Source organism: Anabas testudineus, chromosome 5 (assembly GCF_900324465.2).
Source record: "Anabas testudineus chromosome 5, fAnaTes1.2, whole genome shotgun sequence".
Taxonomy (NCBI): domain Eukaryota; kingdom Metazoa; phylum Chordata; class Actinopteri; order Anabantiformes; family Anabantidae; genus Anabas; species Anabas testudineus.
Genome location: NC_046614.1, coordinates 24,159,529 through 24,174,779, shown reverse-complemented (window position 1 = coordinate 24,174,779; position 15,251 = coordinate 24,159,529). Strand labels below are relative to the sequence as shown.

Here is a 15,251-nt window from a genome sequence, read left to right as displayed (position 1 = left end):
AAACATTCATACTCTTACTTTATGTACATTTTACTGTGCTGAACGTGTAATTTGAAATGGAATAAATCTACACTCAGTGACCAATATTGACAAAAATCTCCACATGTCTAGAGTCAAATTGATTAATTTAACATTTGTTTAGAAAGTTACAAACTTAAGTACATTTTTTTCTTGCTTGTATTTTTTACTCCACTACATCTGACAGCTTCAGTTGCTTTGCAGATGCAGAAATAAAGTAATTGATGATGATGACGATGTATTATTGTAGATGAAGCAGTACATAAAGTGGTTGAAATCTGGATCTGCATGAGGCAAATACTGATATAAGCGTTTGTTTATTAAATAACAATTTCATTTTTAAATATATAGTTTTTTATACATTTGTAAAATTAAATTAAAATAACTTTTTTCCATTTCAAATTATATTTGTGAGTTAAATATTGAGGAAAAATGTGCATAAAGTGAAGGAGTTATGAAAGAACTAAAAATACAGGCACCAGCATTAACATGTAGATGCTTTACGCACATTACCCACAGAGGAAATTCACACATTTAGATTTTCTAACAGCTATCTCCAACTGTGTGCAGGTGCATTACTAACCCTTACTGTATTTAGAGAAACGGAAAATCAGATCATCTAAAACTAAACATGGAAAATAAAGTAAAACTCATGTTGGAAACTGTTATTTCTAATATAATTAACACTATGTTAATGGATTGGATTTGAATGTGTCTACTGTCGTATCAACCGTCGTAGTTGGACCCAGCAGCAGGGAAACCCTCCTGTAACCTGTGCTGAGATTATATGATAATCCTAATTTAGGGAATGTCCTATACTGTAAGTGGTGTGTTTGTGATTTAGAGTCAGGTAGCTATTTCAGAGTTTTGTTTGTGTAGTAAAGACTGGTTGCTCTTATTGATAATTTTTTGCAACAATCATAAATAATAAATCTTTATTTGCAGATGTGGTTTAAGTAGATCAAAGTTGTTTTTCTGCTGTTACTTCTACAAATAAAGTGAACGTGAACAAAACCTCACAGCTGTTTATACTGTTTCTGATTAGAAAGAGCTGCAGAGACAACAAACGGTAGAAAACTAGCACGTGGATTTTTAAATAAATATATATGTAGGATAAAATATGCTTCTCAGATATGTTAAGATGGATGGATACTTTAAATCAGTTTTATATAATGGTGTGTGTATTATTATCAATAATGCATTCATTACTAAAATTGTTATTACCAGTCGGAATGAAAGTAGAAAAGTAATGTTAGTTCAAGTTATGAAATAAACAATTTAATAAAAGTATTTTTTTCACTATCTGTATAAAATGGAAAACCAATACCTCACAGTAGGCTACATGTGTGCAGTACTTCAGTAAAAGTACTTATATTTACTACCACAAGAAGATACTGCATCAACATCTGTCATGTGCAAGGATGTGGCTGCCATCTAGAGATTAGTTTATAAATGTGCACGCAGACAGAAACATTAGACAAAAACTACAGTGAACGTACTGTGATGACAGCATTTCCTTTAAAACAACCCAGTTTAATTGTACCTCAACAGCTCAGTATCCAAGGTAAAGCAATAATAATTCAAGAAGAGCAATACTACATGAGAAAATGTAAGTATTTACTGTATATGTATCTGTTACTGTGACTCATTCTCAATGTCTTTTCTTAATAAATTAAAAATAATAACACAAAGGTGATGATTTTGCATGGATTTTCATGTAATGTATGTAAATGAGCTCTCAGCAAGTCGTCAGTGCATGGTCAGCGATAAATACACGTAATGATAATAATATTAATAATAATAAAATGGTTTTTCAGAAGTCTGTCCACCATGCTAACTACAGAAAATGTGTTTAACCCTCTCAATTCAACCTGTTAACCTGCACATGCAGATTTGTCCCATGAGATAAAACCTCATTGTTTTCTGCTTATTTCCACTTATATTTATTTCTAAATTCATTTGTTTCCAAATGTTTTTCTTTCTACGTGTGTTTATTTCCACATTAACGCACCTATCAAGGTGATAGTCACTCTATTTAGTTATAGTTTAAATATAGCCATGATGAATATGGCTAGAAAAATGAGCAAAGTAGCGTTTTTACCTGTTAAAAGTAGTTAAATGTGGATAAAATCATCTTTAAAGTCGACAAATGTTCAGAAAATCCTCATTTTAAGTCGCAGGAGCCGTCGAAGTCACGGACGACGGAGCGGTTGCTTAGTAACAGTTGGCCGAAGGAGCACGAGCGCTGGAGAAGGGGGCTGGGCGAACGGATTTCGCGGCCCTCGCTTCCCTCGCCCCTGATTGGCCGCTGGCGTGCGGTTTTGGCGCCAATGCGCTGCATTGTGGGGATTGTGTGCGGAAGTCCGCCGGTCGCGGGGAACGGCTGCTTGGTGTTGTTCCGATGCGGACGGAGGTGGTGTCGTGTTTTGGTGCTTTGGACCGAACTCCTGGGGGGTTTTAAAAACGTGGCTGAAACCGTAACTGGAAGTTTTCACGAATGCGGGGCGAAGAGTCGTCGGATTCCGAGTCGGGAAGGATGGAGGAGAGTTCAATCCGGAGGAGTTTGGAGACGTTGTGTCAGGAGTTGAACATGGACGAACAGACAGCGGGTGAAGCCATGGAGAACTTCACGGCCATATGGAACACGTACACCCTGGAGGTAAAGAAAGTGGCTTTAACCAGCCAGCCTGAGGTTAAACTATCATCCACACTAGAGAAAAACCAGCGGGTACCTCTCCACAGAACTCGCTAAACTTCAGCCCAGTGTGTGACACAAACACGGAGTTAAAGGGCTTCAGGCAGCCATTGTTGTTCTGATCGGATTATTATGATCTCAGATAAACGGAACACGTGTTGTTGTCATCGCTGTGTAAAAGTAGAAAGAGATCATGTGTAGTACGACAGTAATATCACACACTGTTTACTGTGATCAACACCCAAAGACACATTATTAGTTTTCATATTTCAATGACAAAAACCAGATCTGAGCAAACAATCTTTAATAAAATCATCTCAGAATAGTTGAAACAAAAACCACTTTATAACTGAAGATTTAAAGACCAAAGCTCAGAGAAACTAAACATTCACATGTCACTGACAAGTATCAAGAGTAAGCATGTTTTAGTAAGATGACATGTGAAGTGATTAGTTGATATGACAGAGGATGATCCACGTCACTGGAAACTGAGGATTGGTGTTTGTCATTTGTTGTCAGTGGTACGACACAGACAGGTCGTCAGTCCATCACAGGCTCAGTGAACCAGTTTGTTAGTCGCTACGCTACAGAAAAGTAATAATACATTGATTTAAACCACATTTTGAGTGGGAATACATATTATCCTTATCCGTCATTTGGGCAGTAAAATATTAGAAAAACCTTCACTTAGAACACAGTAGAAGCAGATTCAGTTTTTGTCCATCAGCTGTTCTATTTATTGATTTATTGTTTTTACCGACATTCATAACAAAGTTATGGGGCTTTACTTAAAAAATGAGGATCTTAATCTTTCAGTCTAACAATTACAGAACAGAAAATGGACTAAAAATATCCCACAAATAAAATAGATGTTGATTGTACAAGTGTCAAATTTAAGATGGTGTGAACATACCTGAAATAACTGAACTGTCATGATTACCTTTATGACCACGGTCTCATTTAAAAGGTAACACAAAGGTAAAAGACAGAATTCATCTAACTGATCCTCAAACCAACATTTGTTCTCCACTTGAAATAGAAATTGATTAATGATTGTTTAATCCTAAAACTATATGTAGATTGTACTTTAATCTATGAATCACAGAAATACTGTAAACGCAGTAGCTGTAGTCAGTTCTGTGTCTTATATAAATGATTAATGTTGACTTCACTGTTCCTGTCACACCTGTTAGAGAGTTTAACCCTAATTCAGGTTTGTTCTTTTCTCCTATATTAACCAACATGTTCTGACAAGACATCCTGTCTGTACTCCGCTGATGACTGACGGGCCTCTGCCCAACCCTGGGCCCATGATTACATTATCATTAACGAACACAGGCATTAAGGGAGAGAAGACAGACAAGTGGCAGCAGCCACACACTGGTTAAATGTCATTTAATTTGTCCGCCCTGTTACAGCTGCTTTGGTTCTGTGTCATTCTACTAAAGCTTGAACAGTCATAACAGCTCGTTTGTTCCTGTGGCAGCAGAATGAAATGTGTGATTTAATAAGAGCATGTTCAGGTCTTACTGCTGTTACTCAGCTGAAACCAGTAACTGATATTTTCTATGATATATTTTTTCTTTTGTTGAGTAAACGACAGTGAAACAAAATGTTGTTAAATTGAACTATACATGTAAATAATAATTTCCCCCTGTTAACGTAGATTTAGCTGTCTTGTTTCATCAGTGTTTGCTGAAGCGAACCAGTATTAGTTGAGTTTTTAAAACTTGTGTTGCTGTGTCTCCACAGGGAGAGGTGCTCCACTGGCTGGCCTGTTCTCTGTATGCAGCCTGCAGGAAGGGATCCACTCCAACAGTGGGTAAAGGGCTGATGGAGGGAAACTGTGTCTCTCTCACCAGGATCCTTCGCTACTCCAAACTCAGGTGAGTTAATGTGAAATAAGATATAATCTGGAATACGGCACAATATTAACCTAAGAGAGCTGTTACATGGCAGTAATAAATAATAGAAACAGCTGATTTCTGGGGTTTGTTTAGCTCAGAAAAACAAATTTACTGTTTATAGCTGCTTCTTTTTTATTGTTCTCTAAAAAAAAAAGCCATTTTAGATCCATCTGCATCATGTGTTAAATGTGGAATTTGCACAGAACAGCACAGATCCTGATGTGCATCGCTGCTACATCCGTTCTGTCAGAGTGCATCTTCTCAGCAGCAGGAACACCAGCTCCTCAGAGAACAACCCTCACATGAAACCACACATTCATGTGGTGCACAGAATGAGCATCCACAGCACTTTGAATTACACGTTCACTCCTTCAGAAATGTTCCAGCTTCATGTTTTCAGTGACAAAGCAAAAACCGTTCCCTTATGAGGGACAACAGGAACATCTGGTTGAATTACTGGCTTTATTTTATCTGCAGAAATGTTTCTGTTCATTCTGTGAACATATTCTTTGAGCTAGTGTCAGTCTAGCAGTTATTTCAAATTAACAGTCAATGCAGGGTGAGATTGTAGCAGCTGGGATTAGTTAAGTTTTTTTAATTTTGAAATCACTGTGTCTCCAGGTCTGTGGTGTTAAAACATTGTGATTTAACCAAATATTTATCTTCTCCTACACATTTGATCTTGTTCATATTGAACTATTTTACTCCCACAAATCTGTCTTTGTTAGGCTTTGAAGGCTTTTCTTTGTGTCTGTATTCTGTTCCTAACACTCCTCCTCCGGTCCTCACAGTCTGATCCAGTTCTTCTCTAAGATGAGAAAGTGGGTCGACATGTCCAACCTGCCTCAGGACTTCAGGCTGCGCATGGAGCGGCTGGAGCGAAACTTCGAGGTTTCCACAGTGATCTTCCGCAAGTTTGAGCCCATCTTCATGGACATGTTTCAGAATCCACAGGGAGGCGAGCCGCCGCGGCAGCCGCGCAGCAGGAAGCACAGGCACGACACACACACACACACACACATTTATACCAATGTTACCACTAACTTTATTAATTAATTTATTCTTATTGTCAGATTCAGTGTTTGTCTTTGTTTAGTTTGTATGACCACACACACGCTGCCAGCCCTAAAGCTGGAAACACAAGCAGAGATTTTATTCTCTTTGTCGCATTTAGTCAGTTTTTCTGCGTTGGTGCTGCTAATGGAAAGAAAAACACACCCAGGCCGGTCTAACTGAATGTTCTCTGTTTGGCTCTACAGGCGCCTGCCCTGTCACATCAGCGATTTGTTCAAGTTCTGCTGGACCCTGTTTGTCTACACCAAAGGTACAAAGAAACTGAAGCTAACGGAGCAGCTGGAAGCTCAAGTACAGATAAAGCTTTTAAAACGTGTCAACTGTAGTGAGGTGTCTGTAGATCTTTGCAGTTCAACTGCACATATCTGTGAACATTATTTATGACTCTTCAGCCATGAGGACTAAAATACTACTTGCATTAATTATTGCATTAAAACAGGCATCAAATGCTGATTGGTTTATAGGACTCAACATTTGTAGATCTTATCATACTAATGATGGGGAACTTAACAGTACCTACGCTCTGTATGGTTCCTGAACGCCTCCACACCACATGCTGAAACACTGCTTATCTTATGCTGCCTGTTTGCACACAGAGTCAATTTACAGACGTCTAACTTGCATTAAACTTAAGCTTCTTGAGAATGGTGACCGTTCTCTGGTAGAGCCCAGCTGCTCCCGACTCCTTTTCTGCTTGTGTCACTGTTTGTCCAAAGAGCCCAAAGAGTCTCCTTTCAATTTGTTGTTGGGTTAGAAGACAGATTAAGTTTGGGTAGTACTGTACACTGACTGACCGTGAACTCCTCTGCGCTTGTGAAGGTAACTTCCGTATGATCGGTGATGACCTGGTGAACTCGTACCACCTGCTGCTCTGCTGTCTGGACCTGGTGTTTGGCAACGCTCTGCTGTGTGCCAACAGGAAGGACCTCATCAACCCAGCGTTTAGAGGTGTGTGTGTGTGTGTGTGTGTGTAAAAGCCAAATGGTTCTATTACTTCAGTAATATACAATATTGTATTACTGCAGTTTTTTGCTGTATTTTTTACCACAGACAGCCGGCAGTGTTTTTGTGGCTGTGTATGTGCAGAGTGATCTCAACAAATTAAATATCATTAAAAAGAACGGACAAACCAAATCCTGGCTCTAAAGAGGATATTTGACCCTGAGGCAGGAGCTTGAAGTGATGCTATCACACATCTTGGAGAATATAGAGTAAAAATTTACCTCATCATTGGACGTGATTGCTGCTTGATGCAGTTGTCGACGACTTTATGGCACCTGACAGCCTCCACAAACTCTTTACTATTGGAAAGAGTGAGTCGGGGCATTTTGATAACAATCTGCCACCTCACCACTAGATGTCACTAAAGTAAACGTACTTCACATCTCTACTCTGAGACACTTTGGTTAAATTCTGGTCCTGATCAGCAATCAAACAACAACAAAGCTTATTATTAGAGAGACGGGGAGACTGTTTGTAAGACAGCAGAAGAATGAAATAAGAATTCCTCTTTAAACACGTGTACACACTGCTTGTGTACTGACATATACGCTTACTGTGTGTGTGTGTTGTGTGTAGGTCTTCCTGCTGTGTACCACGCTGATGGTCACATTTCACCTGATGAGCCTCCTCCATGTGTGTTGGAGAGGCTGTGTGAGTTCCATGATGGGCTGGTGGTGGAGGCTAAAGGCATCAAACAGCATTACTTCAAACCCTACATACAGAAACTGTTCCAGAGACAGGTACACTCACAGTCACACATCCGTGGTTTATCTCCTGATGTTTAGTTTCTTCTTTTTAATTATCTCCTTTTTTCCCCATTCAGATTCTGAAAGGCCATGAGGAGCACTTGACAGAAATGTTAGATCCTCAGAACTTCATTGATAACAAGTAAGCTGATCACAAATGGAAAAACAAATCTTCCAAAATACATTCTGTGCTTTGACTGCCCTTCATTAACTCTGAGTGTTCCCTACAGTAAAGCCATAAACAGGGAGTATGAGGAGTATGTGCTGACAGTGGGAGACTTTGATGAACGAGTGTTTCTGGGAGCAGATGCCGATGAGGAAATTGGGACTCCGAGGAAGATCGTTCAAGAACCTTCTGCCGGTCAGACGAGTGCTCAGAACCAGCTGCAGCAACATGTAGAGAAGGTACACACAGGTTTAGCAGCGTGGGAGGAAGGAAAACTAAACACCCCCTCACAGAAACATGTGTAGTAGTATGAATCTGTCTTTCTGCAGTCTGGCTCTCTGGCTCCCTCCACCCCACTGACGGGACGAGTGTACCTGAAGGAGAAGGACCTGCTCGTCACTCCTGTGTCCTCGGCGACACAGAGCGTCAGCCGGCTGCAGACCATGGTGACCAGGCTGCGGGCAGCCCCCAGCGACCAGCTGATGCAGATTTTCAAGTCAGTTCCCTTTTGGTTTCTCCTCCTTTGTCTCATTTAGTTACACTGGTAAATGTCCTTTTTCCTCAAGTGAGAACGCATCTGACACAAACAAACCTCTGTTGTTTGTCTTTAAACACAGGTTTTATTTTATTTTCCTACATTTAGGATCTTGTTTTTAAGTGTCTTTTACACCATGAGCCTACTGAAATTATATTTTGGTCTTAACAGATGGAGCACAAGATTAGTGAAGTACATTATTCGTACTTTCAGCTTGGCAAAGAGATTTTAGGTTATGGTCTCACATCCTATTACTCTATTTTGGTCGGCTGCCTGCAGCATGAGCAGCTTGTGACTTCTCTGATTATTTTGGGGTTTGTGCTTTTTGTACCAACACTGTGTTCTGTACTGTTATTAAAGGTCGTGTTCCAGAGATCCCACAGAGTCCGTACTGGCCAGAGTAAAGACACTGGGACAAACTTTCAAAGAACATTACACCAAGGACTCAGTGGACACACCTGGCTCTCATATAGGTGAGTAATAAATTCATATACGATGTAAAACCTGAGATTAACACAAACTAAACTCATTTAGAAATTTTTGTGTCAGATTTTGCAGAGAACCGTCTGAAGCTGGCTGAGGTTCTCTACTACAAGGTCCTAGAGAACGTCATGGTTCAGGAGACCAAACGGCTGCAGGGCAAAGACATGAGTGTAAGAAGCAGACACAGTGTGCTTCATGTGAAGTAAACATTGTGTTTAATTTCCTATGTACTAAATGTGTTTGTGTTGTTAGGTGTTGCTGGAGCAGGATATCTTCCACTGTTCCCTGATGGCCTGCTGTCTGGAGGTGGTGTTGTTCTCCTACAGCTCCCAGAGGACTTTCCCCTGGATCATCAACGTCTTCAAACTGACCCCTTTCTACTTCTTTAAGGTGACACACTCTCAAAAACACACATTTAAAACATTAAACGCTAACAGCCAGTAAGGAGTCTGTCATTGCTGAAGTTATTTCACCTATTTGCAGAAACACAGGAAACTGTGTTTCAAGGTTGGAGCAGCGTTTCCTGTAGATTGAGAAATTTGCTGTCAGGGTGCATATTATTATCTATTTTTGCCCAGATTCCCTCAATTTGTCTTTAGTTTAACATCATCTGTGAATTTTGCCTGTTCAAAAAAACATTATCAGATCCAGTTTTATCAGAAATTACACTTCTTAAACTATTAGCTTAATGAAATGCGAGTCTGATTGTTGAGTAATGTTTTCAGGCTGTACGTGAATGATGAATGTGACTGTTGTTGTGTGCAGGTGATCGAGGTGTTTATCCGCTCAGAGGAAGGTCTCTCCAGAGACATGGTGAAACATCTGAACCTGATCGAGGAGCAGGTCCTGGAGAGCAGAGCGTGGACTGCAGACTCTGCCATGTGGAGCGCCCTGCAGGCTGCTGGGAACAAAGTCCCCACAGTGGAGGAGGTCAGCAGGACACACACAAACACACATATGAACAAATTCTAATGAGAGACGCTCAGTTTTCTCTGGAAAAGGAGGAACAAGAGTCAGATCTGCTTTTAAAAGTGAAAACATTTAGTTTCACACAGTTACTAAACAAATCTAAATTTACTTCTGTCTTCTTTTCTTCCTCCCCTCATGTTTTTACACATCTCTTCTCTTTCTGCAGGTGAATTTTTCCTCCTGTCTCGACACAGGTTCTGGTTCAGGGTCCTCTAGTGGTCCGTCACATCTACCATTGGTCGCCCTCTCCCCCATCATTCACCCTCGCATCAGAGAGTTCAGATCAGGTCTCGGCAGTGCTCGCAAAGGTGGGTGTTAAAGTGGATCAGTGTGTTTAGGTTTCTATTTTTTGAATGGCCGTTACATTTGTTCGTTTGTATTTCCCCCCCCAGAGGTGCCTCCTTCTCCGCTGTCGGTCCACGACAGGTACAGCTCCCCAGCTGCTGGCAGCGCTAAACGGCGTCTCTTCGGGGACGACCCCCCAGGCCAGACTTCAGGACTGAGTTCTAGTATGAGTCCAGTGTCGTCTCCAGCCAAGCGGCTGACGTTTGGCTCGTGCAGCACCCTGAAGATCGGAGGCCAGAGTACACACACAACCGTCCTGAGTGTGCCGCTGCAAGGTGAATGACGGATCATCATATCAGAATTTGGATGAATTAAGACACAGAAATACATGTTAAAGAAGAAACGCGTATCATTCCAGAGAGATATCATTCTTAACAATGACATCAGTTAGTTTTCTATTCTAATGCTGCAGATTCAAATATAACTCCCAGACAAACAGATTAAACCCAAACAGGTTTGGATGTTTTGCCAACTGTGCGTCTCTGGATCTGTGAATATCTGCAGGTGTGAGTAACGACCGGACTATCACACTGATCCCAGTTCAGCCGTATGACTCCTCCGGTGCAGTCAGTGCTCAGTTCCTGCTGACCGCCTCTCCGAGCCGCCCCGCCCCCACTGCACCCACCACCTCCGACAGCCAGACAGGAAACGGCCGTCCGCGACGCACCGGATCACTTGCTCTGTTCTTCAGAAAGGTACGAGCTGCTAGAACAGCGATCACAAACAGAAACATGTCATCAATCATATTGCATCTCGTAATTATGAGATCGGGGTTTGTAATCATGTGCTTATCATCTCGTACTTAATAAAATACTGTAATGGAACTGGAATTAGAGCTGACAGTCATCACGTTTTAAGACGTGACATCACAGTAGTGAAACTGTATGTTAATGAGGGAGGATTTTGTTTCCGTCTTCTGATCAGCTTGTCGTCTCCCTCTCTGTGTTTTCAGGTGTACCACCTGGCCAGTGTACGTCTGAGGGACTTGTGTGCGAGATTGGACATCTCCTCTGAGCTGCGAGGGAAAATCTGGACGTGTTTTGAACACTGTCTGGTTCAGTGTACAGATCTGATGAAGGACAGACACCTCGACCAGCTGCTGCTCTGCAGCATTTACATTATATCAAAAGTGAGAAAACTAAACTTATTCAGCAAATATATCATTTAATTAAGAAATCTGGCTTCTGCTGTTTTAAAACGTGCAAGAAGCTGCAATGTTGTCTCAGTGTTGGCAGCTTAACAAGGTTTTTAATTTCTAGATCAAAATAGTTTTCTTTGGAGGAAAACGTGTTCCTGGCAGCTGCCCTGAACCATTTTTGTCTCATGTTCCCTCTCTTGTTATAAATAACCTCGTAAAGACCTTAGTACTGGTATTTTTATGCACCTAGGAATACATGTAACGGTTACCTGTGTGTGATTCCTTCTTTGTAGATCACCAAAGAGACTCACAGCTTCCAGGACATAATGAAGTGTTATCGCAATCAACCACAGGCCAGCAGCCACGTAAGACGCACACGCTGCAACACACGGGTGACACTTTGAATGCCATGATACATAAAACACGGTACATTACAAACATCATGGAACAAGCAGTTCAACCATTACATGTATGTATGTACTTTTAGATACAAACACTAGTACTGAAACTTACTAAATAGTGCTTTTAAAACATTTTTAGAAATTAAACATTACATTTTAAGCATATGCTAAAAAAAAATAAAACAAATATTGATGTGTGATGCTCAAAACCTTAGAATGATGATTAAATAATGTTTGTTTTAGTTGTGACCATTTTGCTGAGACTTTCTTAATAATATGTTGAACTTGTCAAGTAGTGTGATCATGTTCTTACGGTCCTGGAAGAACGTTCCACCAATTCTAGATGAAATGTATCATATCGATAATGTGACTTTAACTTTAAGTTAATGACTCTTTGGTTTGGCTACAACAACAACACTGCTGATAAAAGCAACCGTCAACACTTAAAATAGAGCATTTAGTGAGTTTGTGAAATCTTATTTTGTGTTTTGTAGGTGTACCGCAGCGTTTTACTGCGTCACACTCCCAGAGAACCGGTGGCTGATGAGAACATGGAGGTTGATCCTGTTTCAGGCGGCGAATGTAAGACCACAGACGCAAACGCTTCTTAGACACTGAACTTTGCTGTTCGTCTTTCAACCGCTCTCCGAACCACACGTGGCCTGTATTATAATATTGAAATTAGATTATAGATTATAGAACACTCACCGAGTCATGTGTGTCTTCAGCTGCAGAGAAAACCAATCTGCTCTCAGGAGACACAAACTCGGACCAATCGGTGGAGGAGGAGCGCGGTGACCTCATCCAGTTTTACAACACCATCTTCGTCCTGAGGATGAAGAGCTTCGCACTGCGATACGCCACACATGATAACCGGGTACGACACAGAGCAGGAAATAAAATAAAAGCATTTAGACTGAATGAACAGAAACGTGTTCTGACTCTGTGTGATCTGACTCTGTGTGTGTTCTGACTCTGTGTGTGTTCTGACTCTGTGTGTGTTCTGACTCTGTGTGTGTTCTGACTCTGTGTGTGATCTGACTCTGTGTGTGTTCTGACTCTGTGTGTGTTCTGACTCTGTGTGTGATCTGACTCTGTGTGTGATCTGACTCTGTGTGTGTTCTGACTCTGTGTGATCTGTTTGTGTTCTGACTCTGTGTGATCTGACTCTACTCTGTGTGTGTTCTGACTCTGTGTGTGTTCTGACTCTGTGTGTGTTCTGACTCTGTGTGTTCTGACTCTGTGTGTTCTGACTCTGTGTGTTCTGACTCTGTGTGTTCTGACTCTGTGTGTGTTCTGACTCTGTGTGTGTTCTGACTCTGTGTGTGTTCTGACTCTGTGTGTGTTCTGACTCTGTGTGTGTTCTGACTCTGTGTGTGTTCTGACTCTGTGTGTTCTGACTCTGTGTGTTCTGACTCTGTGTGTGTTCTGACTCTGTGTGTTCTGACTCTGTGTGTTCTGACTCTGTGTGTGTTCTGACTCTGTGTGTTCTGACTCTGTGTGTGTTCTGACTCTGTGTGTTCTGACTCTGTGTGTGTTCTGACTCTGTGTGTTCTGACTCTGTGTGTTCTGACTCTGTGTGTTCTGACTCTGTGTGTTCTGACTCTTTGTGATCTGTTTGTGTTCTGACTCTTTGTGATCTGACTCTTTGTGATCTGTTTGTGTTTTGACTCTCTGTGTGTTCTGACTCTTTGTGATCTGTTTGTGTTCTGACTCTTTGTGATCTGACTCTGTGTGTTCTGACTCTTTATGATCTGACTCTTTGTGATCCTCCAGGCCGACGCTCCTCCTCTCTCCCCGTTCCCGTCGGTTCGGGCTCAGCCTCTCTCTCCTCGTCGGATCTCTCAGAGACATTCACTGTACGTCTCCCCTCACAAGAACTCCACAGGCTGCCTGACGCCAAACTCCTACACCTACAGGATCAACAGCAGCCCGTCCAAGGCAAGAACACACAGACAGGGCGGGGGGGGGGTTCTGCAAGCTGCTCTATTTATACCTTAACTGTGTTTTATTCTCAGCGGTCGGTCTCTGTCTGCTTTAAGTTTGTGAATCCTTAAGAATGTTTTGTATAAATGTGAGTTAAGTTACAAAAGACTTTCGTTTTGGACTCCCAAAGCCATTGTTGCCCTCCCCAGTAGTGGCAGACCAACAAAAACCACATTAGGTGTAGGTAACGTCCCTCTTTCTGTTGCTTACTCACCGTCTCCTCATCTTTCCTGCTCCCTCCAGGAGTTATCAGACATCAACCGGATGATCAGACAAGGCTGTGTGAGCAGGAAACGGGCCTTCACCATGGAGGGGGATGTGCTGATGTCCTCTGCGTGTGACTCCCCCAGCAAGAGAGCGTGTCCAGAGAATGGCAACAGTCCAGATGTGCTGCTCAAGCGTCTCCAGGACGTTGTGTCCGAACGGCAGAGTCACTGAAGAAAACAAGTAATCAAGTAAATCATTACACAAAACTTGTGTAAGTAATATTTCAGGAAACTTCTCTGAGTAATGACTTACACGAAGCAGCGTGTAGTCAGACGCTCATATCAACACAGAATCTGTTTTTTCTTGTCGTTGAAAGTGGCCATTACCAAAAATGCTCTAAAGTTTCATTCCAGTCTACAGTAATAATAGTTCAATGACTGTGGTGCTGGAAGTCCGGTTTCTGCTGGTGATGTTAATTCAACTGCATGTTAAGTACCGAGGTTGTGGTGTTACACTGCACTACATTATTTTAAAACGTGTTTCTAATATTTTGACCCTTTGCATTTTTAAATGTGATAAAACTTTAGAAGAACCTTTCACTATAATGGAGTCCAGCTCTGAACCCCTCTCCAAATAAAAACTACAGTTGAATTTGAAACATTATGAGCTTCATGAAGATGTTATGATCGAGTATTAGATCATAACCTATGATGATGTTAAACCCAACAAAGTGCTTCAAGGATTTGAACAACTAAACGTGTTAATAAAAGGTTCTTTTGTCAGAATATGATAAATCAAGCTCTATTGTACATACAGTCGTGTTCTGCTACACTATTTGCAGAAGTCTTTTTTTGTGGAAACATTTTGCTGAGAGGAAAATTTAATTCTTTCTCACGTTTCTGTTTCTTTTAATTTTTGCTTTTTGTCATTTTGAACAATTCAGTGTTGGATAATGTTGTAATAATGCTAACAAGAGTGCTTCAGAAGCAGCATTTGTTCCTGTGTGTGTAGTATCTACACTTCATTTTACTGAATTTAACATTTTATTGAGTGTTTGTTCATACAACAGTACTGCTGTTAGAAATCTTTGTAACTTTAAACAATCTGCTGTTTTGTTCATACCTAGTTTGCTAAAAGCACGCTAGAAGGAGTGGATAAACTAACCGCTTGTTGTAAAATACAAATTAAAACTGGCAAATTTGCCTTTAAAATGCTTAAAGTACAATAATGAATGGGAGTGTGTAAACAGAACACAGCTTTGTGTTGTTCTGAGGTTTTTCACACAGGTTTTGTACAATAAAACTAACTTTGAGCACATCGGCTTTATTTTTATTTTTTTTTAATTTAACATCTTTAACATCCTACGTAGGCACTGGTGCCACATACTTTAATTACACAAGCTAGTTAATCTACCTACAAACCTAGTTCACATGTACAGTATTGTAGGAAACTAAGGTTTGGTAGTTATACTAGTTGTAGTTTCCAGTTGAGCCAGTGCACCTTTCAAACACGAGTCTCAAGAGCAGATACTGGACCTGGTATTAGATCGGTTGAGTTCACACGTACATGCAGCATATAC

General features: G+C 41.0%; 1 protein-coding gene across 1 annotated transcript; it reads left to right on the top strand.

Annotated features, from left to right (window-relative positions):
* The first annotated feature begins 2,379 nt into the window (after positions 1–2,379).
* On the top strand, positions 2,380–14,046 carry rbl1 (retinoblastoma-like 1 (p107)). Its single transcript, XM_026349473.1, has 22 exons — positions 2,380–2,677; positions 4,466–4,599; positions 5,412–5,615; positions 5,880–5,944; positions 6,514–6,642; positions 7,273–7,436; positions 7,520–7,584; positions 7,673–7,847; positions 7,938–8,104; positions 8,504–8,616; positions 8,693–8,796; positions 8,879–9,016; positions 9,392–9,556; positions 9,762–9,903; positions 9,988–10,215; positions 10,445–10,635; positions 10,893–11,069; positions 11,372–11,443; positions 11,974–12,061; positions 12,208–12,356; positions 13,256–13,420; positions 13,709–14,046. The coding sequence occupies exons 1-22, from the start codon at positions 2,516–2,518 to the stop codon at positions 13,901–13,903; spliced, it is 3,192 nt and encodes a 1,063-aa protein (XP_026205258.1). The 5' UTR covers positions 2,380–2,515; the 3' UTR covers positions 13,904–14,046.
* The last annotated feature ends 1,205 nt before the right edge of the window (positions 14,047–15,251 follow it).